The 25,600-nt window shown below is 46.0% G+C and overlaps 3 protein-coding genes across 4 annotated transcripts; all 3 read left to right on the plus strand.

The window, feature by feature from the left end:
• The first annotated feature begins 1,106 nt into the window (after positions 1 to 1,106).
• On the plus strand, positions 1,107 to 2,174 carry CNR2 (cannabinoid receptor 2). The gene has a single exon (XM_044998210.1). It carries the CDS (start codon positions 1,107 to 1,109, stop codon positions 2,172 to 2,174), a length of 1,068 nt encoding a protein of 355 aa, XP_044854145.1.
• Positions 2,175 to 6,986: 4,812 nt separating this feature from the next.
• FUCA1 (alpha-L-fucosidase 1) lies at positions 6,987 to 14,043 on the plus strand. The gene is made up of 8 exons (XM_044998044.1): positions 6,987 to 7,363; positions 8,752 to 8,886; positions 9,437 to 9,574; positions 10,108 to 10,213; positions 10,661 to 10,861; positions 11,055 to 11,245; positions 12,057 to 12,156; positions 12,848 to 14,043. Exons 1-8 carry the CDS (start codon positions 7,008 to 7,010, stop codon positions 12,986 to 12,988), a joined length of 1,368 nt encoding a protein of 455 aa, XP_044853979.1. The 5' UTR covers positions 6,987 to 7,007; the 3' UTR covers positions 12,989 to 14,043.
• A 797-nt stretch (positions 14,044 to 14,840) lies between these two features.
• HMGCL (3-hydroxy-3-methylglutaryl-CoA lyase) lies at positions 14,841 to 25,329 on the plus strand. Of its 2 annotated transcripts, none has more exons than XM_044998003.1 (9): positions 14,841 to 14,928; positions 16,293 to 16,376; positions 17,942 to 18,049; positions 18,759 to 18,854; positions 19,948 to 20,096; positions 21,405 to 21,468; positions 21,912 to 22,100; positions 22,918 to 23,043; positions 23,677 to 25,329. In XM_044998003.1, exons 1-9 carry the CDS (start codon positions 14,878 to 14,880, stop codon positions 23,776 to 23,778), a joined length of 969 nt encoding a protein of 322 aa, XP_044853938.1. In that variant the 5' UTR covers positions 14,841 to 14,877; the 3' UTR covers positions 23,779 to 25,329. The 2 variants fall into 2 exon arrangements, with proteins under 2 accessions (XP_044853938.1, XP_044853939.1); XM_044998004.1 differs by lacking the exon at positions 14,841 to 14,928 and adding an exon at positions 14,961 to 15,286.
• Positions 25,330 to 25,600: the final 271 nt, after the last annotated feature.

Consider the following 25,600-nt stretch of genomic DNA (forward strand, 5'->3'; position numbering starts at 1 on the left):
AGAAAAGCTTCAAAATGTGACCTGTGTGCAACCCTAAAGGCTCAAAAACCAGAAGGCAAATCAGAAGAACCGCAAACTTATTTTTACAAATCTCATGATTTTGTTGGAGTCCTGACTCATGAGTTTTGAATGCTCGGAAGTGGCAATACTCTGTATTTCACACCATATAGCCTTCAGCAGTGGTTCTTAACCAGGGCTACGTGTACCCCTGGGGGTACCCGGAGGTCTTCCGGGGGTATGTCAACTCATCTAGATCAGAGTGTCTCAACCTGGGAGTTGCAATCTCAGCGGGTTGCAGGATGGATTTGGGGGGTGGGGATTGCAAGTGCAGTGCTGGCATTAGGGGGTGGCAAGCAGGGAAATTGCCTGGGGCCTCATGCCACAGGGGACCCCATGCCACAGGGGACCCCACAAAGCTAAGTTACATGCTTCAGCCCTGGGCAGCAGGGCTCAGGCTTCAGGGGTACAGTAGTCTGGAAAGGTTGAGAACCACTGGCCTACAGTATAATATGTATAGTGACCTGTCAAACAGGAAGCTTTGTAATTGCTGACCCCTTGTGGTGACTACAATGGAATCCAGGGCATTTCTGCTGACTGAAATCACCTACTCTTGTCACACAGAGACCATCAGGGGGTAATAGCTCTGGATCTCTAGCGACTTGGAACCAAGTCTGGCTCATTGTAATTTCATGGGTCATCCCAATAAAGTCAGTGGAACTAGTCACCTTAGTAAGAGCAGCAGGATTTGAACTGACAGCTTAGATATGCCATCCCCTGTGTCTATCCCACTGCCACTACCCTCGGCCATCCAGTCCCACCCAGAGTTACACAACTCTTTGGACAGAGAACCTAGAAATATTTCTCACTGGTCTCTTTTCTCCTTTGTATGGTCTCAAATCCTTTGAAAGGGGGTTGGGGTGGGGTGGGGTGGGGTGTGGGGGGGTATTCTCTGACTGTTTCATGTCCCTTTAGCTGTGTGTGTTGTTTTTTGTGCTGGGTACAAATGTAACTTTTTCCCCTCTACATTTTTTTTTCAGAGCAGCATCTGAAGGCTCACCAAGGAAACCCCTGCTCTTTGGAAAGCTTTTTGGTCCTGGATAATCATAATGAAGAAATGTCAGATGGCCAATTGCAGCATGGACCTGGAATGTTACCAGGTCCTCAGCAGCCACACTCAGAAAACAGGCATAACTGTGCTGTGCTCCATTGTTGGGATCCTGTGTGTTTTGGAAAACTCTTTGGTGTTGTATCTGATATTTGCTTCCCCTAAGATCAGGAAAAAGCCTTCCTACCTCTTGATCAGCAGCCTGGCCTTAGCAGATGTCTTGGCCAGCGTTGTATTTGTCTGCAGCTTTCTTGATTTCCATGTCCTCAACAGCACTGATTCCTCTAAAGAGATCTTCTTGCTGAAGCTTGGAGGGGTCAACACATCCTTCACCGCATCCTTGGGCAGCTTGCTGATGATGGCATTTGACCGCTATGTCTGTATCCATCGGCCATCAGAATACAAGGTCATAGTGACGAGGAAAAGGGTGGTGGTGGCTATGGCTGTGATGTGGATAGCTACCATGATTATTGCCTTCCTGCCTCTAATGGGGTGGAACTGCTGCAAGGTAAACTCAATGGGGTGGAACTGCTCTGAGCTGTTTCCCTTTGTTGATAACAAGTATCTGTCAAGCTGGATCTGCCTGGTAATGATTCTACTGCTGTGTATAGTGTACGCCTATGTCCGGGTGCTGTGGAAGGCTCATAAGCACACGGTGTACATGGAGAAACGCCAAACCCAGGCTGGGCAGCGGAATGCAAAGATGAGGATGGACATCACGCTCGCCAAAACATTAGTGATGGTCCTGGCCATTGTCGTGACATGCTGGTCCCCAGTGCTGGCTCTCATGACGTACAGCCTCTTCGTCAGCCTGAACGATAACATCAGAAAGGTGTTCGCCTTCTGCAGCACCCTCTGCCTGGTGAACTCCATGGTGAATCCCATTGTCTACGCCCTACGAAGTAGGGAGCTGCGCTCCTCTTTGAGGAACACTAGCTCGCGGTTCAGGAAGAAGGTGAGCATCTCAGAGAGCATCCCGGAAGCAGACAGCATTCAGAAATCCTCACAGATAGAAACCATCTGTGACGACACTGCGTGCAACACGGACATGAATCTGCTGAAAGCCTGACCTTTGACGCGGGAAACATATGACAGATATTTGGATTGTTTCTTTGAAAAGGAAGAAAATCTAAAGCTGCTTTTCTTTGTAGCTCCTGGGAGGATTCGTGACTGAATGCCTTGCCTGGGAAATGAAGCCATTTGGCTGTAATGGTATTATGAAACATTTGCAGATCACACCCTCCCTGTGCCTGGGACTTTACTTAGTGAGTAAAAGACATGAGCCCAGATTTGTAATGGTATTTAGGCACCTAACTCCCATTGATTTCCAAGGGAATTAGCTGTCTAAGTATCTTTAAAAATCTGGGCTGCTGGTCCCTGTCCTCTAAAGGCACCCAACCAAAGGAAGACTGGACCAACTCTCCCATACGAATACTACTTGCAGGATGGAGCCTTCAGTGGGTCTTATGCCCAGATACTCAAAGGTATTTAGGCTCCTTACTTCCACTGAAATCAGTTGGTGCCTAAATAGCTTTGAGGAACTGGGCAGTCTGAGAGCCTCAGTGTTTCGGAGTTTGATTGTATTGCCAGGAACATTTACAGCCAAATATGGCTCCAAAGGAAACGTATGAATGTGGTTTACTTCTCATCCAACTAAGGAGGCACATTTATCCCTAGTGTAATTTCACTGACTTCACCGGGACTACACCAAAGAAGAATTGAGCCCTTTGGCTGGAATTATTGAGCAGCTGTTATAAGAAGGTGCTGTATTGTTTTGTCCAGAAATGCAATATGTGCTGAAGATGTTTTAGACTCTAGGCAGGCAAGTGCTGGATATTTGTGCCTAGGAAGTAAGACATTCCAGAAGTATCTTTTGCAGAACATGTCAACTGGACACAGACAAAATAACACAAGCACCAGTCAGTACATGGGGCCAAGGGCATGTCATAAAGCAGGGGTCGGCAACCTTTCCGAAGTGTTGTGCCGAGTCTTCATTTATTCACTCTGATTTAAGGTTCCGCGTGCCAGTCATACATTTTAGAAGGTCTCTTTCTAGAAGTCTATAATATATAACTAAACTATTGTTGTATGTAAAGTAAATAAGGTTTTTAAAATGTTTAAGAAGCTTCATTTAAAATTAAATTAAAATGCAGAGCCCCCCGGCCTGGTGGCCAGGACCCAGGCAGTGTGAGTGCCACTGAAAATCAGCTCTTGTGCCAAAGGCAGCACACGTGCCATAAGTTGCCTACCCCTGTCATAAAGACTTGCACCTACTTTACTCCAGTGCTGAATATGCCCCCTTAGGTTCAGCATATTAACATGATTATAACATCGGTCTCCCAACTCCTGACAAACGTGAGAGAACGTTTGAAACTTAGCAAAGCACACTCCGGCTGTTAATAATCAACCTCAATCATGCCAGTGGCACGAAAACTTACCTGCAGTACTATATGTAAATATGCCTCTTGTGCTACATACAAACTGCCATGGTAAATCTGTTAGCACATCATTAAATATCTTATTTATTTTAATAGTTAAACTCTGCACAGAGGAAGAATAAAGAATATTTTCTCTGTGGCTTAGAAACCCTAGAGCAAGGGTGGGCAAATTTTTGGCCTGAGGGCCACATCTGGGTATGGAAATTGTATGGCGGGTCATGAATGCTGACAAAATTGGGGGTTGGGGTGTGGGAAGGGATGAGGGTGCTGGCTGGGGGTGTGGGCTCTGGGGTGGGGCAAGACAGGAGTTAAGGCTATGGGAGGGAGTTCTGGGCTGGGGCAGGGGGTTGGGGTATGAGGGGGGGGAGGGGAGGGCAGAGGGCTCCAGCTTGGGGTGCAGGCTCTGGGGTTGGGCTGGGGATGAGGGATTGGGGGTGCAGGAGGTTGCTCCAGGCTAGGACGGAGGGGTTCGGAGGGCAGGAGGGGGATCAGGGCTGGGGAAGGAGGTTGAGGTGTGGGAGGGGGTCGGGGTGCAGGCTCCGGATGGTGCTCACTTCATGCAGCTCCCAGAAGCAGCAGCATGTCCTCTCTCCGGCTCCTATGTGGAGGCACGGCCAGGCGATTCTACATGCTGCCCTGTCCACAGGCACCAACCTGTTGGTGTCCCTAGGCCTAAGTGAACCAAAGTTGTGACTCTAGGCCTGAGTAAACCAAAGTTCTTCCATGCTGTGAACTTTAACCAGCCTAAAATGCTAATAAACAGCAAGCAAAATGTGTAACTGTCAGCTTTCTTAGCTTGCAGCTGCAGTACAGCTCGAAACAGCAAAAAGCAGCAGTAAGACGAGGAAGAAGGGGGAGGAAAGTCTGCATGCGTCTGTGCTGTGAAGGCCATAAATAAACATGCAAATAAAAACAGTTCTAACAAGCTACATTATAGTGTTAGGTGTAACTGTTGCAAGGGGGAGGGAGGAAGGGGGAAAAACAAGGGGTGTATAAATGCTGGGACCCCGCCTGCGTGCGGGTGTGCAGGATTTAAAATTGCTTTTTCTCCCTTGCACCTCATTTGAACTCAAATAAACTTGGTTTGCTTCTCCACCCTGGTGTGTTAATTAGTGCAACGCACACCGGGCAACGAACCCCGCTGTTGCCCCTCCTCGGGCCCTTTGGGCCGGCAACAAACCCTTCAGCTCCCATTGGTCACAGTTCCAGGCCAATGGGAGCTGCGGGGGCAGTGTGCAGGGCCAACGAGGGGCGGGGGGGAGCTGGTACAAATTACCGGGACCCGGCAGTCCGGAAGGGGGCCCGGCTTCCGGGGCTTCGTCAGCCCTGTTTAGCCAGTCCGCCCTTGCTGTGGGGCCCGAAAATTTCTTTTCACCGGGGCCCGAACCCGCTCTCGGCCGCCCTGGCAGTGTGCGAAGCCCCCTGGCTGCCCCTACATGTAGGAGAAGGGGACATGCCACTGCTTCTGGGACCCATGTGGAGTGGGGCAAGTCCCTGATCCCGCTCCCCGGCTGGAGGGCTGGAGTGGGGCAAGCCCTGGATCCTACTGCCTGGTGGGAGCTAGAGGGCCGGATTAAAACATCTGGAGGGCTGGATGCGGCCCCCGGGCAGTCGTTTGCCCACTCCTGCCCTAGAGTAACTAAGGAGTTATATGCACTGTTGTCGTAGGTCTATGCTGTTTGCTACCAGTGGCAGCTATGATAGAAATAAGGATGCCTTTGCAAAATTGTGACATTGCACTCTATAGGATTTTATGAAAGTATGCTGATGAGTGTGAATATAATGTAACTAAAATATGCTTCATGCAAAAGGTCTCTTGTAAGGTATCATTACAAAGCTTATAATCTACTGAGTGTGGTCATCCTGTTTGTATAAATGTACCACTCTTGTATCTGAAACTAGAAATATGAACTATAACTCTGAGGGCCTATTGTAATTATGCAAAGTGTGGGCCATTAATGGTGGTTTGGAATTTTGATGGCTCCCATCAGCCAGGACAATTGACTGCAGATGGCTCTGTTTTACTTGTAAGTCTTCCTGTACACGCATGTGCTGGCAAGTGGGTAATAAAGTTATACAGTGACGTGATCATGTCACCTGAACTGGAATCCATCTTTAAGCTGGTGCTTCTCCATTGAGAAGGAGGGGGTGGGAACCCAGAGAGGGACAAAGGATTCCTGCCTTATGTAAAAGATATATGCGTGGGTGGAACAGAACAAAAGTGGCAGCCATCATGAGAAATCCCCTAGCTACCACCTGAGCTGAAACAAGGGCTGTACCAGGGGAAAGGATTGTGCCCAGATTAGGAAGGCGTCCAGTCTGTGAAAGAAACTTAGTGAAACATCTCTGAGGGTGAGCTTTTATCTGTACTCAATTGTATTACTGTATTAGACTCAGATTTGTGTGTTTTGTTTTATTTTACTTGGTAATTCACTTTGTTCTATCTGTTACTACTTTGAACCTACTTTCTGTATGTAATAAAATCACTTTTTACTTATTAATTAATCCAGAGTATGTATTAATACCTGGGGGGGGGGGCAAACAGCTGCGCATATCTCTCCATCAGTGTTATAGAGGGTGGACAATTTATCTGTTTACCCTGTATAAGCTTTATACAGGCTAAAATGGATTTATTTGGGGTTTGGACCCCATTGGGAGTTGGGCGTCTGAGTGTTAAAGACGGGAACACTTCTCAAGTCGCTTTCAGCTTAGTCTGCAGCTTTGAGGCACGTGGTTCAGACCGTGGGTCTGTGTTGGAGCAGACGGGCGTGTCTAGCTCAACAGGACAGGGTGCTGGAGTCCCAAGCTGGCAGGGAAAGCAGGGGCAGTAGTAGTCTTGGCACGTCGGTTGGCAGTTCCCAAGGGGGTTTCTGTGATCCAACCTGTCACATATGTAATTGCACTACGTGTGTTATATGCTGAGTTGTAGCTGTGTTGGTCTCAGGATTCTAGTGCGACAAGGTGGGTAAGGTAATATCTTCCATTGGACCAACGTGCGGCTCTGGGCGAAAGAGCCAAGCTTTAGAGCTACACCTCGGGCCGGCCTGTGTCAGACTCAGCCGGCAGGGTGCCAGTGGGTCACCCCTCGGCGTGGTGCAGGAGCTCCTCCCAGCCTTGGACATGGGCCCCAGGGCCCCCAGCTCCAGGGACCTGCCCTCTCCCTCAGTGCCTGAGCTGTGACAATCCCAGGGGCAGCGGGTGCCGCCTGCATCGCCCAGGAACCACGTGGCCATTGCCTCGCTGGCGACGGCTTTTCTCCTCAACATCAGGCGGTCAGTGCCTCTCTAGCAATGGCGTCGCCCTTGCCCGTCACGTGGTCAGTGCCTCTCTAGCAATGGCGTCGGCCCTGCTCATCACGTGGACGGTGCCCATCACGTGGTCAGCTCCTAGGTCCCTGTGTTCCCCTGTTTGGCCCGTCTCGGCTCCCGTCCCGTGAGCGGAGGGGCGGGCTCAGGGTGGGGAAGATGGCGGTGCGGGGAGCGGCGCGCTGGCTGCTGCTGCTGGCGGCGCTGGTAGCCGCGGCGGTCTGCGGGCCCCGCTACAGCCCGGACTGGCCCAGCCTGGACGCGAGGCCGCTGCCGGCGTGGTTCGACCAGGCCAAGGTGGGGGTGTTCGTGCACTGGGGGGTGTTCTCGGTGCCGGCCTATGGCTCCGAGTGGTTCTGGTGGCACTGGCGGGGCGAGCGCCGCGCCGACTACGAGCGCTTCGTGCGCGAGCACTTCCCGCCCAACACCACCTACGCCGACTTCGCCGCGCGCTTCACCGCCCGCGACTTCCAGCCGCGCTTCTGGGCCTGGCTCTTCGAGCAGGCCGGCGCCAGGTCAGTCCCGGCGGGAGCCCCCGGGGGTTGCGGGGCCCCTTGGTCTCTACTGCGGGATGGGCTGAGACCTGAGAGTGCGAACCAGGGCAAGGGCCTGGCTAGCTCAGTTGGTAGAGACTCACCCTCTTAATCCGCGGGTCCAGAGTTCAAGTCCCTGGTCAGGTGATAAACTACTCACTGTATCTTAAAAATCTGCCTTTTTTGGGGGGAGGGATAACTCAGTGGGTTGAGCATTGGCCTGCTAAACCCAGGGTTGTGAGTTCAATCCTTGAGGGGGCCATTTAGGCAACTGGGGTAAAAATCTGTCTGGATTGGGGGTTGGTCCTGCTTTGAGCAGGGGGTTGGACTAGATGACCTTCTGAGGCCCCTTCCAACCCTAATCTTCTCTGATTCTAAGGGGGCACCCTGAGGGGCGGAGCAGAGAGTAGCCTGGTGGGGAGGGGAAGGGATGCGTGAGGGCAGGGTGGCCCTGGGCTCTGCTGGGGGAGAAAGCTCTAGGGGGGGGTCCCTTGGGGCAGGAGTGCAGTGGGTGCAGTCACTGGTGACCTTTGTGCACATAAAGCATCTGTAGGGGTCATTGGTCTGCTCCATTATGGGATGCAGACCCACTCCAGTGTGCGGAGTGTACATAGGGCAGAACCCAGGTTCCTATAGTGTTTTTCCCTGCTGGGGCTGACTCCTTAATCATAGCACCCTGAGGATGCATCGTTCCCAGGTAAGGAACACATTTGTGGATTTTAAATCTTGCATTAATCGAAACTAGATGCTAGAGAGAACCAGTTTCTGCTGCCTTCCACCAGAGCAGATGTCAGGTGATTTATTTGAGTAGCTGCTTCCTCTTTTAGTCAATGGACAGTCCCTTTCGGAGAACTCAGTGAGATATGGTTTCTACAAACTTACACAAAGCAAGAATGATTTGGTTTTGCAAAATGTGTCTCAAAACCATTAAGTTCACTGGAACCCCCATGGAAGCACTTGGAAGTGGTGGTTTATCACTCAGTGGCTTTAAAGTGTCTAACTTTGAACATGGATTTAGTGTTGAAAGATGCCACTCTGACAGCACTGATGTTTTTTATTCTTAAGTTTACTCTTTTGCCCTTAAAAGTCCTCCCTCCACATCGAGGGTAAGGCATTTGTTTCACTACTTGTGTTCTTTCTGCATAGGGTATCAATCTGTCACTTTTTATCAGCAACAAAATTCATTTAAAACTAGTAAACTCTTAGGAGAGAACTTGCAAACAGGTACATTTAGAAAAGGAATCGGAGACAGCTCTTGACACCATCATTACCATGTCCTTTGCTTTCCAAGTACCAGTTTTATTCAGAAGATTTGGAATATCTTAGGTAGGTTCTATTTCTTTCTGAACAAGGGGCTTTGATTTCCACAGGTATGTGGTGCTGACTACAAAGCATCATGAGGGCTTCACAAACTGGGGGTCTCCTGTGTCCTGGAACTGGAATTCTCTGGATACAGGGCCCCATCGAGACCTAGTGGGTGAACTGGGAGAAGCTCTCAGAGAAAGGTAGGTCACTGCTCTTGTACGTACTGTCAAAACTGTTACCCAAAAATTTCCAGTTCTTGAATTAGATGCCCATTAGCGTCGCCTAGTTCTTTTTTGATAAATTTGTCACTAAGCACATGCCTTTCAACAAAACTGTTCTGCCTCAGGGTAAGAGAACTCTTGTACCCAAATCTCCTGTTGGTTTCCTACAGGATGGCAGTAAGGTCCAGTGAATAGAGCATGGAAATCAGAGTTTGACAACCTGGGCTATATTCCTGACGTTACCACTAACTCACTGTGTGACTTTAGGCAAGTTACTCAATCTCTGTCTCATGTGTGAGGAAAGGAGTGTGATATTTACCCACTTCATAGGTGTCAAAATACTTCCTAGAATAGATATAGCATTCTCTAATGCAGACTCAGCACTGATTACTACAATAGTAGGTTCTTGGGGTTTTTTAAATATTGTGTCATAAGTGCAGTGAATATGCAGTGAGATCTTTTTTTTCAAACTGGTACTTTTTTATTAACCCAACTTTCATCTCTTTCCTTTCTTTGTTTAATATTTAAGGAACATACGCTATGGACTGTACCATTCTCTCTTAGAGTGGTTTAATCCTCTGTATTTATATGACAAAAAAAATGGCTTCAAGACGCAGAATTTTGTCATTTCAAAAACTATGCCAGAGCTTTATGATCTTGTTTTAAGGTAAGAGCTGCAGCCTTTTAGCACCCATGAATATTACTGTATTTCTTTATTTGTTAGGGGGATAAGGATGTGGGGCAGAGGAAGGGAGACACTTTAATATTTGCTGTTCCAACCACAAGGCAGATCTCACCTTCCTACAGTAGCAATTTGGGATTTGAGGTGGACTGAGAAGGGGATCACATTATCTATCTGTGCTTGGGAACACTTTTTCCTCAATATTATACTGGCCATTATGCCTGCACAGAGACAATTTGCCCTTACCCTCTTTTGTTAGTGCTACACCCCCACTTTGGGAATGAATGATGCTCCCATCCTTTGCAGCTGCAGTGATCTCCCTCATGGGTGTGTGTTCTTGTTCCCTCCACCAGGCACGTTTCCTGGTTATGTCAGATAATAGGAGAAGCATGTGAAAGCAAAGATAATTGAACTTCATAAGCAAGAATTAAAAACATTGCCTTGTGACAATCTTCTCTTTGGACTGGACCAGAAGTGGGAATGTTAAATGTTACCAGTAACATTTATCTGTCTCCTAGGTATAAACCAGATCTGGTTTGGTCAGATGGTGACTGGGAGGGTCCGGAGACATATTGGAACTCTACCTCTTTCCTTGCCTGGCTTTATAATGATAGTCCTGTCAAGGTACTGGTGGCAGCATTTCCTTCATGTCTTCTGGCCATTACATAAATATGGAAAATCAGACAGCTTCTAATACTGGCAGAATCTAAGTCAAAACCTCAGGATCAGTCGAAGCATATAAATTGTTGAGGGCATCTAAAGTATTTCTGGAGATATACCTATCTCATAGAACTGGAAGGGACCCTGAAAGGTCATAGAGTCTAGCCCCCGGCCTTTACTAGCAGGACCAAGTACTGATTTTGCCCCTGATTCCTAAATGGTCTCCTCAAGGATTGAACTCAATCCTGGGTTTAGCAGGCCAATGCTCAAACCACTGAGCTATCCAGGAGACTAGCAACCAAAGATCCCAGAACAAAACCCACAAACTTGTTCCTTTGAACCACTGCAGCAGAAGGATTGAGTGTCTATGTCAAAATAGTTTCTACTCTGAACTCTCTCTCATCATTCTAGGATACTGTTGTGGTAAATGACCGTTGGTGCAATAACTGCTCCTGCCATCATGGAGGATACTATAATTGTGCCGATAAATACAAGCCGGGCACCCTGCCACAGCACAAGTGGGAGATGTGCACGTCTATTGACAAAAGATCTTGGGGCTATCGAAGCAACATGCAACTCAATGAGCTCATGGATGAATCAAGTATTATCTCAGTAAGAACATTTTAATATAAATAGAGGGATTGCTGGGGATTAGAGGTTGTCTACTTATCTGGCAAAACAGTAGGACAGGGTGGTGGCTAAAGTAGCTGGGACAATGAGAATAAAGCTTTTTATGCAGGTGTCTTTCTTTCTTAGTCAAGAGGGAAAGTAAAGAGGATTCACGTTACTTTCCTGTCTGCCACAGGAACTAGTGCAGACTGTGAGTTTTGGAGGCAACTATCTTCTCAATGTGGGCCCTACAAAAGAAGGGGTGATTGTTCCAATCTTTCAAGAAAGGCTTCTGTCCCTTGGAAAATGGCTGCGTGTTAACGGGGAGGCAATTTATGCTTCTAAGCCCTGGAGGGTGCAGATGGAGAACACCACAGTCGGTGCATGGTAAGGATTACTTTACGCAAGACCACTCTGAAAGAGCCACTTATCTCAGGCTGTGATCTCATGAGCAAAGAAGGGTTGAGCTTGCTACTCGGAGAGCCAAAGAAAAATAAACACTAGAAAGACATTGAGTCACAAGTGGCCCTCTACTCTCTGAGTAGTGGACTGTTGCCCCATGCTTTAAAAAAAAAAAAATCAAAAGTAAAACACTAAAGATTCCGTGTGTTTCTCCTGAGTAGGAGTGTTTAACCCCATGATTTTTGGCTAAAATTCTTGGTTGCATGACTGCATTTTGTCTCCCTAAACTCCTGTGGTTGGCTTGGTGTGGTGGTGTTAACTTCTCAGATTCTTATGTAATGGATCTGTGCACTTACCCAGCAACTGCATTTCCTCAGAGGAAGGGATGTACAGTAAGTGTGTAAGGAGACCAGAACACTACAAATCTAACCGGTTTTTAAAAAGAATAATGAAATGACCTACATGAAGCTTCACAAGAGCTTAATCTACCCTGTTGACCACAGCAGCCTAAAGCAAGGCCATGTCACAAGGTGACCTTTGTTTTCAGGGAGTATATGTGGACTTTGTTTAGCTTTCCTCAGTCCCTGCTGACTGGATAAACGTTGGTTCCAAAGTATTGAGGTATGCAAGGAAAGCAGGTGACCCTTATGTGGTTGGCTTTCCCAATATGACTAGACTGATTGATGGGGGGAGGCATGTACTTTTTGCTTTACTTCTGACAAAGCCATATGCTTGTCTGCCTCTATATTTTGTGGTGATCTACACACCTCTGTACACCATCTTTATATTCCCTCAGGTACACTTCTAAAGGATTAACTGTCTATGCCATCTTTCTGACCTGGCCAGACGGTGGTGTGTTGAAGCTGTCTTCACCTATTCCATCTCCAAGCACACAAGTAAGGAATCTGAAGAGTAGATAATGAATCTCACAAGTCCATCTCTGGTACATAAAGGCTGAGATGGCCCAAGCTGGATTCCATTAAATATCTGGTGAAAGTACTGTATATGTAAAGTTGTTTTCCCTTACTTCTAGTCTTGGGGCTTCTCTGTCAGGGAGAGGTCATAAAGGAGTTGTGATCCCTCTTTCTGTGTGTTCACCTTGCTTTAAACCACCATTATTCCCTAAAACACTGGATAGGGCTTGTTAACCTGCCATAGTACCACCAGGGACACTTCTTCCACAGAGTTCCCAGCCTCTATTGACTTGATTTGCTGTGAAATTAGCTGAGGTGCCCAAATAGCAGTAGGACCACTCTGACAAGGCAACACAAACTAAAAAAAACAAACAAAAACTAAAACTATTAGACTACTCACTGCAAATGGCACAGGGAGGGGCTGTGTCATCTCCAAACCACCATTAAAAAGAATCTCCCCAGTGAAGAACCATAGGCAGATGCTGGGCCAAAAATGTGCCTTGTACAGTACTCTGCAGCTCAGTAAACTCTGGCTGGATGGAAAGTAGTTGGGGCTACCTCTGCCCCTTGAGTGCCTGGAAGTGCATTAAACTTGCTGGCTGTGATGTATTTAAACAGGAAGTATGTGCATGAAGCAGTAGATGACTGTATTGTTCTTTCCCTCTTTCTTCAGGTGACTATGTTGGGGTTCTCTGAGATGCTGAAGTGGAAGAAGGCCGTAGATAAAGGGTTGCTGATCACTTTACCCTATGTACCTCCGTCTGTTCTCCCAGTGCCGTGTTGCTGGACTCTCAAGCTAGAAGGTGTGGCGTGATAGTGACTTTGAAGAAAAGCAAGGAACTAGATCTTTTTTTTTTTGCTTTGATTTGATTTATTTCTTTTGAAGGTGAAGGAATCTTAATAAATTGTTTTTCTTGCTCATCTAAGAGAATACCTTTCTACGCCGCTCTGGCCAAGAAAACAGCTAGGTCAGTTCATCTTGGGTGGGAATGAAGGCCTGGCCTATACACAACCTTTCATCTGTCTGAGAGACATGGCCTTCAGTAGTAATGTTCTGTTGCTGGATTTTGACTGCTGAGTGTGGTCTGACTACTGTGATGAGAGATCCTTAGCTGGGCTTCTTGGCAGATGTTATCACTTCGCCACCTGTAACCATGGCACTGCAGCCTAGTAGGCATGACAGTCACATAAGGTGTGTGGGAGTGTGAACAAATTTAGTGTGGGACAGTTACAAAGTTGGTTGAATTAGGATCTGCAGCCAGCAAACACAGACTGTGAATAAATGGGACTTAGTTACTACAGCAATGGGTACATTAGAAATGCTTAAGATTGACAAAATGAGTGATGGTCACCCTTCCAAGAGGGTGCTTACCTGCTAAAGGAGAGATCTCACATTTTTAATGATCAAAATGTTCAAAATATAGCTGTTAACCAAACTATGGAGGGATGAAACTATTTGTTTACTTATGATCAAGGAAGGTGCCTTGGACTGGTGTATAAGTCTGCACCATAGAACTAGGCAAAATAAAGCAGGAAAAAACATCCACTGCTTTGGGACAGGAGCAGGTCTCCACTGAATCTGTCTGCTGCACCTGTGTTTTAACAGCTATCAGCTCAGGAGCACTGAATCTTGAATCTTCTACTGACTGATCTGAATATTTGTCACTTAAATAGCATAATCTTCTTGAAACTAGTCTTTAATCAAAATGCAATAGCTTAACTTTATTTTCTGGTGTGTGAAATTATTAAACATCCTGTTTAGGGTGAGTCCATTATGCCATTTAAAGTCTAATTGGAATTAAGCACTTTGCACATAAGAATCTGAATGTATTTACATGTGTAAATTTAAAATAAAATTCTATTAAAACACTGCTGCGTTCATTTCATGTGAATTAAAACTGAATTAAGTGTGATTAATATAACTCCACTTATTTTACATTATAAATATTTGTAATGTTTGAAGGAGATCAGATACATTCTTTAAATTCATTACATCTAATCTTTCTCTTTCTCTCTCTCTCTCTCTAATATTCATATAAATTCAACTGATTTTAAATTCTTGTCCTTAAGATGTGGGTGTAGTTACATTTGTGGAAAGAGCTGTAGGCAGAAGGTAATCTGTTCTTGTAAATCTTTGCAGAGGTACTATTGGTCTGACTTAAAATTAATATAACTTTCCAGTTTTGTTAAACAAAAAAGCCCCTCTCAGAAGGATTTCATAGCTGGTTAAAATTATGAAACTCTGTTCTATGAGTCTGCATTTTAAGTAGAGCATGGGCGGAGGAAAGTGTTAAACAAGTGTTGTATAGCAACCCAACACCAATGTGCTGCAAAGCAGAAGGTACCAGACTAGATGTAAATGTGACTTAGAGCAATGGCTCTCAAGCTTTCCAGACACCTCTACCCCTCTCAGGAGTCTGATGTGGCCAGGCCCCTTTCCGTTCCAGTCCTACCCGTCTGTGATTCTATAATCATGTGCTTCAGCCACAGCTACAAGCCTTGGGGCTTAAATCCCCGCTCCCCCTCCCCTGTGTGCAGCGCCGCAGGGAGCTCCAGAGCAGGGGGATGCTGGCTCAGAACAGGGAGGCGAGGCAGCAGAGTCTGCACGTGGGAGCTGCGAGACTTGGTCACGTGCTCAGCAGCTGGCCGGGGGGGGGGAAGAGGTCATATGACAAGGGGCGTCTGTCACGTGAGCGTCCCAAGATGGTGGCGGCCAAGCGGGCGCTTCCGTGGTTGGCGGCTTCGCTCCGCCCGGTGAGTGACTCCCCGCCCCCTGCGGGGGTCCGGGCTCCCCCGGCTGCCTGCGGTCCTCGGCCTGACTCGGCCCGGTCCCCGGCTGCGGGTGCCCCAGGGCCTAGTTGGGCCCCAGCCGCTGCACTGGGGGCCCCGGGCTGCCGCCCCTTCTGCTAAGCTAATGGCAACGCCGCGGCCTAGCTCCTGTGCCGGCTTCTCCGGAGAGCTCGGGCCCGTCTGCACTATGGAGGCCGCGGGGCCACGACCACCCTGTAGTCCGGGGGCTGGCGACCTTTCAGCAGTGCTGGGCCGAGTCTGCGATTATTCACTCTGATTTAAGATTCCGCGTGCCAGTGATACATTGTAACATTCTTAGAAGGTCTCTTTCTATAAGTCTGTAATACGTAACTAAACTAGTGTTGTATGTAAAGTACATCAGGTTTTTAAAATGTTTAAGAAGCATCTTTTAAAATGAAATTAAAATGCAGAGCTCCCTGACCAGTGGCTGGACCCGAGCAGTATGAGTGCCACTGAAAATCAGCTTGCGTGCTGCCTTCGGCACCCATGCCATAGGTTGCCTACTCCTGCTGTAGTCCTACAGCGGCAGATGGGGGTAGTTAATCATCTCTCTAGAGGCGGTGGGCAGAAGAATCCCTCCCTTGACCTAGCTGCCTCTACACCAGCCGTTAGCCTAACTACAACACTCATGGCACTCACTTTTTCACAGCCCTGAGCGAAGTAGCTAGGTTGACCTAAGTTTAAGGTGTGGACCTGGTCTAACTCTGAAACAGTTCCAAATGTACATAGTGGTGCTGCTCTCACTGCCTGGTCACTGGGGTCACAGAGAAGGTATTTAGTTATGGGCTTATTGCGCTGGTCCTTTCAGCTCTTCTGGTCCCCTTTAAGGAGGGACTGCTGTATAAAGAGTAGGTCTACAAAGGGCCATGCTGGCTGATTAAAGTGTTGCCAGCTCTTCTGATTTCATCATGAGAGTCATGATATTTGGTGTTAAGCTTTGGTTCCTGGATTCATATGTGAGTGTCTCAGCTATTCTTTAAAACAAAACAAAAAAAAGAAGTTTTTAGTTCTTGTGGTTGCAGAGAAAAGCCTGAATATGTGACCCAGATTCCCCTGAAAGGCTCAGAAAGCAGAAGGCAAATACAAAGAACACCCACATTTATTATTTTTATTAAAAACTCATGCTTTTGGGAATTGACTCATGATTTTTGAATGCCTGGGAACAACAGTATTCTGATACCTTTTCTATGTTTCCTAGTATGTGAAACAATCATAGACACAGTTAATGTTACGAAAAACATGAAAAATTGTTCACCTATGTCTTTTGTAAAGGGTCTTTTTTCCTTCTCTCTCTGTCTTCTGTGTAGATCAGCTCTACGGCAGCTGGCTCCCTTCCCAAACAAGTGAAAATAGTTGAAGTTGGCCCCAGAGATGGACTACAAAATGAAAAAGTAAGAGACTCTGCTCTCTGTGCCCAGCTTATGACAGAGAGGGTGTTGTAATAACTTGTTGATTTAAGGTTTCAACATTGTGAGTCTGCTGTTTCAACACTGCCCTGTGTTACTTGATTCTCCCAGTCAGAATATTTTGGTAGCTCACAATCTCCTCCTCCCCAAAATCCTCTTACATTTTTCTTCAACTTCCAATACGTTTATTGCCATATAAATTGCCAAATGTGTTTTGTTAATGAGTCCATTTGCCTTTGTTTCTTGAGTCATTCTTTTGAGGCATTTAGCCTAATCTAATTTCTGTTATACCTCCCCTATGTATATATTGAGAGGATGATATAATTAACTCACAGGTGAGCTTGTCTTGTATTTGTATTACAAATTATCTTGAACTAGAATTCCCTCTTGTATTCAAAACGGATTTTAGTGTCTGCTGCAGGAGGGTAGTTTGCTACTGCGCTGGTCCTGCAAAGAGTTAAGCACATGCATGACTTTATGCACCCAAGTAACACCATTGAACTCAATGGGTCTGCCCACATATGTAAACTTAAGCTTTGCTTACAACTCTGCAATATTAGGGCCTAATATCTAGTGTAATTAAATTCCTGAGAGAGAACAGAAATAAAACTACTGAGGACATACGCAAGGCTGCTAAGCCAAGGGGTGTTACGTTCTGTCTTCAGTCAGTTGCTTTGTTTACCTGTTAAAAAAATCTATCAGTGCTGAATAGTATGTGAGGCGTAAAGTCTGTACAACCTAGGCAGCAAGAGTGAGAGGTTTGGTATAGCAAAAACTCCATTGTTAGCTTGTTGGGAAAGAGCCATGTTTTGTGGTTGTGATGACATAACTGTCATATATTTCCTATTAAGGGGGAAGTGAGATGTCTTTTCAGCAGTTCAACCAGAATCGATTGTAGTGCACAAAATGAAGGGAGGCCCTGCATGCACCACAACCACACTTAATAATGGCTGTTAACGCAGTTGTAGCTGAACTCATTGCAGCCCGGCTAGAAAAGAGCTAAAGCTTGGCCCTGTTAATTTGCTTATCTTTTGGTTTAGGCCCTGTCCTCACAGGCCAGACCAAATTTATCATAGCCCCTTTTAGCCACCGCTGTTAACAGCCATAGTTACATTCAGTTGCTTTGGCTGTGTAGACAGTGCCTTTGCTTCAGGGGGAATTAAGAGCAGTCTGCAGGATTGGCCCCTTAATTATCTGTGTGATTGGCTTCTACTTCTGAGGTTGTTCCATACAACCATGGCACAAGTGTTCTGCTTTGGATGGGCTAGCAGCAGAGTGAAACTGATGGGGATTGTTGGAAAATCTTCTCCAAATTCTGAATAGTACTGTGCTTAGAAACTCCTAGAATAAAGCATCACATTTTACTTAAAGATCATGTTATAATAGATAACAGAACAAATCCTTTAATAAAGTACATCTGTATTTATCACTTTTAGTTTCTTCTGGGAAAGGGGTTTTTCAACCGATGTATATTCTTTTGTAGTTCAGTATTAACAAGATTTGTTGTACAGTAACTTTAATCTAGGGATGTTTCTCTTTCCTCCCTGTAGAATATTGTCCCTACACAGGTGAAAATCAGCTTAATTAATATGCTGTCCGAAACAGGACTCCCGGTCATAGAGGCTACCAGCTTTGTTTCTCCCAAATGGGTTCCTCAGGTCAGTAGCTGGGATTACTTGGGGATTTTGTGTGATCAGAAAGTGGATTTCAATATGGTTGCAGAAAATTAGCTGTTAGTCTGTTAATGTTATCTTTTACACTGTTGGATCTGGTCTTAAACTTCCCTGAGTCTGGAATAACCTAGCATTGCTTCACTGGCCTGGTCTCTCTTATAGTTAGATCACTTTTAGCATTTATTATTATTTGTATTATGGTAGGCCAAATAATATGTGTATTATTATTTGTATAAGGGATTATGGTCTTATGCAGAACACTGTGTTCACACATAACAAAGAGTCCTTGTCCCAAAGAGTTTGCAATCAAATATAAGACAAGAGATGACAGGTAGGGTCAGGGAGCATAGGGTGGTAATGAGGCAGTTATGACTGATGTAATATTAATAGGACAGACTGGAGCTTCCCTCTGAACCCCAGTGAAGAATAAATGCAGACTCAAATGGAAACACAAGAAAAAAAGCACAAGAAAGCCCCTCCTTGAGAGGACGACTCTTAAGTGATCACTTTAAAATATCCCCAAAGTTTCCAGTACAATTTTGTTTGGCTTTTAAAGAGCCATCTCTTTAAATCTTGATTTTTTTTGCTAATCCTTTGGATTCTCATTTGAGACACGGTCTTAAGACGCTTTTTTAACTCAGTGGATAAATAACCTCTTCGTATATTCTAAAGTTTTTCTCCATTTGCTGATTAGATGGCTGACCACACAGAAGTCTTGCAGGGAATTCAGAAATTTCCTGGTGTCAGCTACCCAGTACTGACTCCTAATCTTAAAGGATTTCAAGCAGCGGTAAGAGAAATGTATCGTGTTTAGGGTCTGAGTTCTCTAGTGTGCATTATGCATGTCATTGTCTGGGTGGGAGCACTTCAAACAAGTGGGAGATATGTAAAAATTTTACTTTATAACATTTCCTCAGTTTTTTTTTTATATCAACGTGCAGCAGGCAGCTCTTGTAGTTTATCTAAAGAGGGTCTTTCCTAGTGGGGAACTTGAAACATGCCACTTATAATGCAAAAATATGTGTTCTTGATTCCTGCCCCACCCCCACTTCTGGTGATCAGTAGTGGTATTTCTGTCTAAACAAACCCTTCTGTCCCACAGCTGAACTTCTGCAGGATATAGTGGAAGCAGAAGTAGCTTTAGTGCTGCATTTATGGCTTTGCAATCATTTCCATGACACACTCGGATGTCGCAAACCAAGGATTATGTTTTTGCTGTGGGGTGAATTGAGATGAGAATCTGGTTTGTAAGGGAGAAAGCTGTTCAATTAAAAACAGACAGCTTTAGAAATTGCGAAGGGTCTACAGAGCATGGCTGACCAAGAAAATTAGGGTTTTTTTCAACATACTCTGTATAAAATGTCTTTGTGAAAAATTCTCTCTGAGGGAAAAATACATTTGAAAATTGCAAATCCTATAAAACCATTAACCTCAGTAGAATAAGGTTTTGTTCCAGTAATGATCTGTAACTTCACCTCTGGAGTAAATAGCTTTATTCCTTCAGCGTATATCTGTCACTGGTACAGGCTGCTACAGCCGCACAAATTCTCATTCCATTGAGGTTATTGCTGATACTTACTTGTTTGGCAAAATGTGAAGTGGCAGTATTATCACATGGCTCTACTAGCTATGTGTAAGAATCCAAGCTCCACAATAAATCATGCAAGTATAACAAGAAGAATATTGACCTGTCCAAGGCAGCCATTGATAACACTGAGCTTAACTGCTTGGTGCTGAGTCAGTGGGAGCTGGGCCCTGTTCGTTGGATTTGACATCAATGGGAGTGGAAGATGCTCAGCACCTTGCAGGATCAGACCTTTCACAAGTGCTTTATTAGCAGCAGCAACGAGTCCTTCTGTTCTTTCTCATCTCCCTGTTGGAAGGTGGCAGCAGGGGCCAAGGAGGTGTCTATCTTTGGAGCAGCCTCTGAACTCTTCACTAAGAAGAACATTAACTGCTCCATAGAGGAGAGTTTGCAGAGGTTCAGTGAAGTGATGCATGCAGCAGGAGCGGCCAGTATTCCAGTCAGAGGGTAAGAGAGCCCAGTGCTATATCAAACCAGTTTGTTAACCTGTGCTAATGATGTCAAACGATATAGGAAAAGTAAGATGACTTCGGCATGGGCAGGCTAGAAGTACCCAAGGCTAATATGATTGGGGAGGTGATGACCACTTGACTACTGGTTTCAAGCCATTCCTGTAGCAGCAGAAACAGTGAAGACTGGGACCTCTCGCCCGTCCCATTTGCTCCTTATGCACCCACCTTAAATTCCCAGGAGCAGAGGAGGGGGATTACTCCAATCTCTTTTTATGCTGAGTTTATTTACTTTGCTTCCTGTTCTCAGAGTAAGCCAGGAAATTGCATTGGTGCTGCCTGCATGACTTTGGAAACAAAAGAACCCTAAGCCCCTTTCATTGACCAGATACCATTATCTTCACTTTTAAGAGTAACCCTCTCCTGAACTGAGCTCCTGGCGAGGAGTATTGTACAGCATATGACTAGGTCTCTCAAATTCAGTTCTGTCAGTGCTGTGGGATGCACATGACTAGGTCTCAAATAATAAAATCTTCTTTTCCCAGTGGAAAGCAGATTTCACCGCTGTTAAGCTTCAGTTTTCTTAATGTTTTAATTAAATCTTGGGATCTATCAAAACAGTGGTTCTCAACCAGGGGTACACAGAGGTCTTCCAGGGGGTACATCAACTCGTCTAGAGATTTGCCTAGTTTTACAACAGGCTACATAAAAAGCACTAGCAAAGTCAGTACAAACTAAAATTTCATACAGTGACTTCTTTATACTGATCTATATACTATACGCTGAAGTGTACGTCCTATATTTATATTACAATTGATTTATTTTATAATTATATGGTAAAAATGAGAGAGTCAGCAATTTTTCAGAGTCCTGTGACACTTCTGTATTTTTATGTCTGATTTTGTAAAAAAGTCGGTTTTAAGTGAGGTGAAATATGGGGATACACAAGACAAATCAGACTCCTGAGAGGGGTACAGTTGTCTGAAAAGTTTGAGAGCCACTGTACCAAAGGATCCAGAATTACATTAATTAGTTTTCACACAAATACTCCCTGCAATGTGGTGTGAAGTATTCAGTGGTTAGCGGAGTGCCTGACCCCAGTAATGGCTGCCTGTTTCTTTGTGCAGAGGGAATTATTACGGAGGCCATAAGCCTTTGTCCATGGAATTCCACCGTTTGGCTTTTGGAAAACTAGTAGAAATTTCCCATTATTTAGAACGCTGCATGTACTGTGACTGACTTAGCCTCTGTTGTATTCCCCCACCACCTCCAAATTCCCCCTGCTAATCTCAGGCTTTCACTGCAGGTATGTCTCTTGCGTTCTTGGTTGTCCCTATGAAGGAAAGATTGCCCCTGCTAAGGTTGCAGAGGTGAGTGCAGCATAAATGTAGCCAGAGGCTATCTGCTCCGCTATACGCTTGGGACAAGAATCAGGTGCCCTGAGCTGCTTGGAGGTTTGCTTTTTGCACGAGACAGAATAGGGTGCTGTTTGCTTGTGGAGATGCACCTGGAAATGTAATGACCACATCTCCCACCGAGAATTAGGGGTGTTCTTGCCAATTGCCAGCTCAGTGAGGAAGTGAATGCAGAGACAGATTTAATTGGAAGTGGTATTCATCACTTTTTGTCCTCAACTATGCGTATCTAGTGTTCCTGGGTGCAGTCTAATGATTGTTCTGTTCCACCCCAGAGGTGGCTGCATTTTCAGGGCAAGTGAAACGATCCCTCTCTATAGCTTGTCTCAATTTGTGAAGTGCTTTGGGATCCTAATAGCGAATCTGTTTTCTCAGTAAGTGTGTCATTTTGGGGGCAGGTATCCAAGAAGATGTACTCCATGGGGTGCTACGAGATTTCCCTGGGTGACACCATCGGTGTTGGGACCCCTGGGAGCATGAAGGAAATGCTCTCTGCAGTCATGAAAGAGGTACCTGTCGGAGCCCTTGCTGTTCACTGCCATGATACCTATGGGCAGGCTCTCGCCAACACCTTAGTAGCACTTCAGGCAAGTGTTCCTTTACTTCAGTGAACAATATCTGTGGGTTTTGTCTCCCCTCATGTGCTGAGGGTCTCTCACCCTCCCCTTTCCTGTGTGTGCGTGTGTAGGTATATATGCAAACCAAGAAAATCATGGTGGGTGTGAGTGAAAACTGTCACAAGTCCCGTAGTTGTGCCTCGGTTTGGGTCAGGTACATCAGCACTTGGGGTTCTTCACCCAGTGGGATCCGAGTAATGGATTATGCTGGGTTCCATATGGGCTGTAGTAACGAGACTCAACGTTCTGTGCAGTGAGCAGTATCTGAAACAAGCGCTTTGGTAAGTTTGCTGCAGCCAGTGCTTTGCTCACAAATTACAACAGTCTGTCAAACTGCTGTAGCGAGGGAGGTGTTACTAGCACTTCACGGCCCTGAGAATGAGTTAATAGACAATCAGGCATATGCGCAAACTAGTACAGGATGTTTCTATCGGAACATCATTGATATGGGCTGGTCTCATATCTTGTGACATGTGAGAGTAAAACAAGCGCGTGCTGGGTGCATCACCTGTCTGGTCTCTAATGCAGCCCAGATTAGCGATTCTCAGGACTGTCAGCTGCCTGGATTTGGCTGCATTTGCAGCACAGCTCACCCCTGCCCAGCCAGGAGCGAGGGACTGATCGGGGCACTGTCCAGAATGCCTGTTCCGTTCTGTATTAAAACTCTTCCCCGGGCCAGAGGATGCTTGTACCTGTGGCCCAAACGTGGGCAGTGTTGTTGCTCTGATTTACAGTACGATGGGACCAGAGCTGCAGACAGTTTTACAGCTGCCTGTTTTGTATTCAGATGGGCGTGAGTGTGGTCGATTCCTCAGTTGCTGGTCTCGGAGGCTGCCCGTACGCACAAGGAGCATCAGGAAATGTAGCTACAGAAGACTTGGTGTACATGCTCCATGGCCTGGGGATTCATACCGTAAGTACAGCGGGCTCACGCTGCTCTCGCTAATGGGGCTTGCATCAGGGCTCGATACGTGGCTTTGAAACTTGACCTACAGACACCCTGACTGGCAGACGTAGCTTCCCCGTACTCGCGTGGCTGCCGCACAAATACAGCGAGACTCTGTCTGGCTGAAAGAGCCCTTGTCTGTCACAGCAAGGATAAGGGAGTGAGTTGGAAGCAGGGAGCCTGGACTTGGAGGCGTTAAAGCAAACAGCCAGAAAACCCAGCCCATGCTGAGCAGTAATAAGGAACAAACTTCCTACATGCCACCTTTCTACGAGGTGCACAAGGGAGAGAATATGGGCACGTCTGATCCTTGTTCCAATTTCAAAGATCATTGTGTCCCTTCCCCTGCCCCACTCCCTCTGGGTTTAGCCTCGCTCCTTTATGGTGCCTTTGATCTTGAGCTTTTCCCTGAGTGCACACTAAGGAATGCAGGACTTTAAATGCCGCTGTCAGAGTTGCACGAGTGACCAGTTGCCAAGAGTCTTACCAAAACAGCAGACCATTCTCCGAAAGTGCCCACCAGTCTGGAACGTGGTGGCGTAGTTGTGCAGCCCACCTAGCAGGCGCATGTACAAACTGTTGTATTTCTCTCTCGTAAAGGGAGTGGATCTACAGAAGCTGATGGAGGCAGGTGTGTTTATCTGCAAAGCACTGAACAGAAGAACGAGTTCAAAAGTGGTTCAGGCTTCCAGCAGACTGTGACACGGATCAGTTTCTCCTCCGACAAGTCAGTGAAGAAAGCCGCAGTGAGGATCTGGAGTCTTGCCAAGTTTACATTTGCTGTCTGGGTTGTTCTTAAATATTCCCTTTTGGGCTTTGGACTTGGTGCACGGGAGACTATATATATAGTAGAATCTGCAAAGAAATGAAATAAACAAGAATGCTATAGCAGGCCTCGATGAACATGTTACACATCTTTAAAGAGAGGGGAGCTGGTCTCTGACAGTGCTGTCATGAAATGGACAAGCTTGTATCTGAGGGAAGAGTAAGGGACACACCGTTGCTTCTATGCAGAGAACAGAAGGCGGTAGGCACCTCGGAAATTTATTTGAGCTTTCTTGATGGGGGTAATGGGGTTTTTTTTGTTTGAGATTAACCTGGAGCTCAGAAGAGCATCCACTGAGGTTAATTACCACCTCCAGGGGATTGTCATCATAGGACTAACACTACAGTGCACCCAGTTAGAGCACTTTCCTTGGGTCAGACATGTGCGAGCTTCTCCGAACAGCATGGAGCAATCCTCTCCTCGTATCACAAGCAAAAGTTACGATTGAAAACGCAAGGAAGCACTTTTATTCTGTAAATCGGAGTGAATATCAAGGGTGCAGATCCAGCTTTGGATCTTAGCTCTTAGTAGTGGAGGATGGTATGGGGCATAAGATGCTTTTCAGTTAATTGTCAGTTGTGTTAGGGAAAGATGCAGATTTTATCATCTGAAATATTAGAGTAGCAGAAATCTGGTGTAATTAAACCGGGGGTGGGGGGAGAACAACTTAGTACTAAATGTGTGGCAGGAAATCATAGCAAGATAACTGAGTGAGCAGCCTGCTAATGGGAGAGTGTGGAAGAAGTGCCTTATGGTTACTGCAGTGCAGAGAAAATCTAGACCGGGGTTCTCAAACTTCATTGCACTGTGACACCCTTCTGTCAACAAAAATTACTACATGACCCCAGGATGGGGGACCGAAGCCTGAGCCTGCCTGAGCCCCACTGCCTCAGATGGCTGAGCCACACCACACCAGGTTGGGGGGCCAAAGCCTAAAGGTTTCAGCCCCAGGCAGGGAGCCTATAACCTAAGCCCCACCGCACAGGGCTTCAGCTTTGGCCCCGGATGGTGGGGTTTGGCTTTGGCCCCGGGCCCCTGCAAGTCTTAGCCAGCCCCGGCAACCTCAATTTGAGAGCTGCTGATCTAGACCAACAGGGCAAGAAGAAATTAAACAGAACTAATGTAATTTCTGTACTTCACTTGAATTTCTCATAGCCGCTGGAATTGTCAGCCATTCAGTTTCTACAGAACTCTTATCACTGAACAAATGATTATTTTTTTCATAAAAATATGGATTATTAAAAATAGCCTGAGCCAATTACTAATACACAAAGCTTGTATTGATGGCAGGTGGGCATCTGTTTCATGGCTAACCTCTGCTCACTATTACGTACTTTCCACTGGGATGATCTTTACAGCACCTTTTTGCAAAACACTGGAATCATAAATATGTTTATGGAACATCAATAAATTATATTTAAAAATGACCATGTTCAGTGCCTGTTAGTGTCCAGCTGATGTGCCAGTAACACCAGGTAAGTAATACATTTTTTAAAAACTGTTACAGCATTGGTAATAGTGACATTGGTGCTCCTGTCCTGGAGTGGGGTTCTGTTTTAACGGCTTTCTGTATCTGTCCGTGAGACACAGGAATGGAGCATTTTTGGGTTACCACTTGGCTTTAACTCCTAGGGATGGGACTGTTTTCATAACAGTGCTGTTTGTCAGTCACTGTAGTACAGCATCAACCCCTTGGCA

Source organism: Mauremys mutica, chromosome 23, assembly GCF_020497125.1.
Source record: "Mauremys mutica isolate MM-2020 ecotype Southern chromosome 23, ASM2049712v1, whole genome shotgun sequence".
Lineage (NCBI taxonomy): Eukaryota > Metazoa > Chordata > Testudines > Geoemydidae > Mauremys > Mauremys mutica.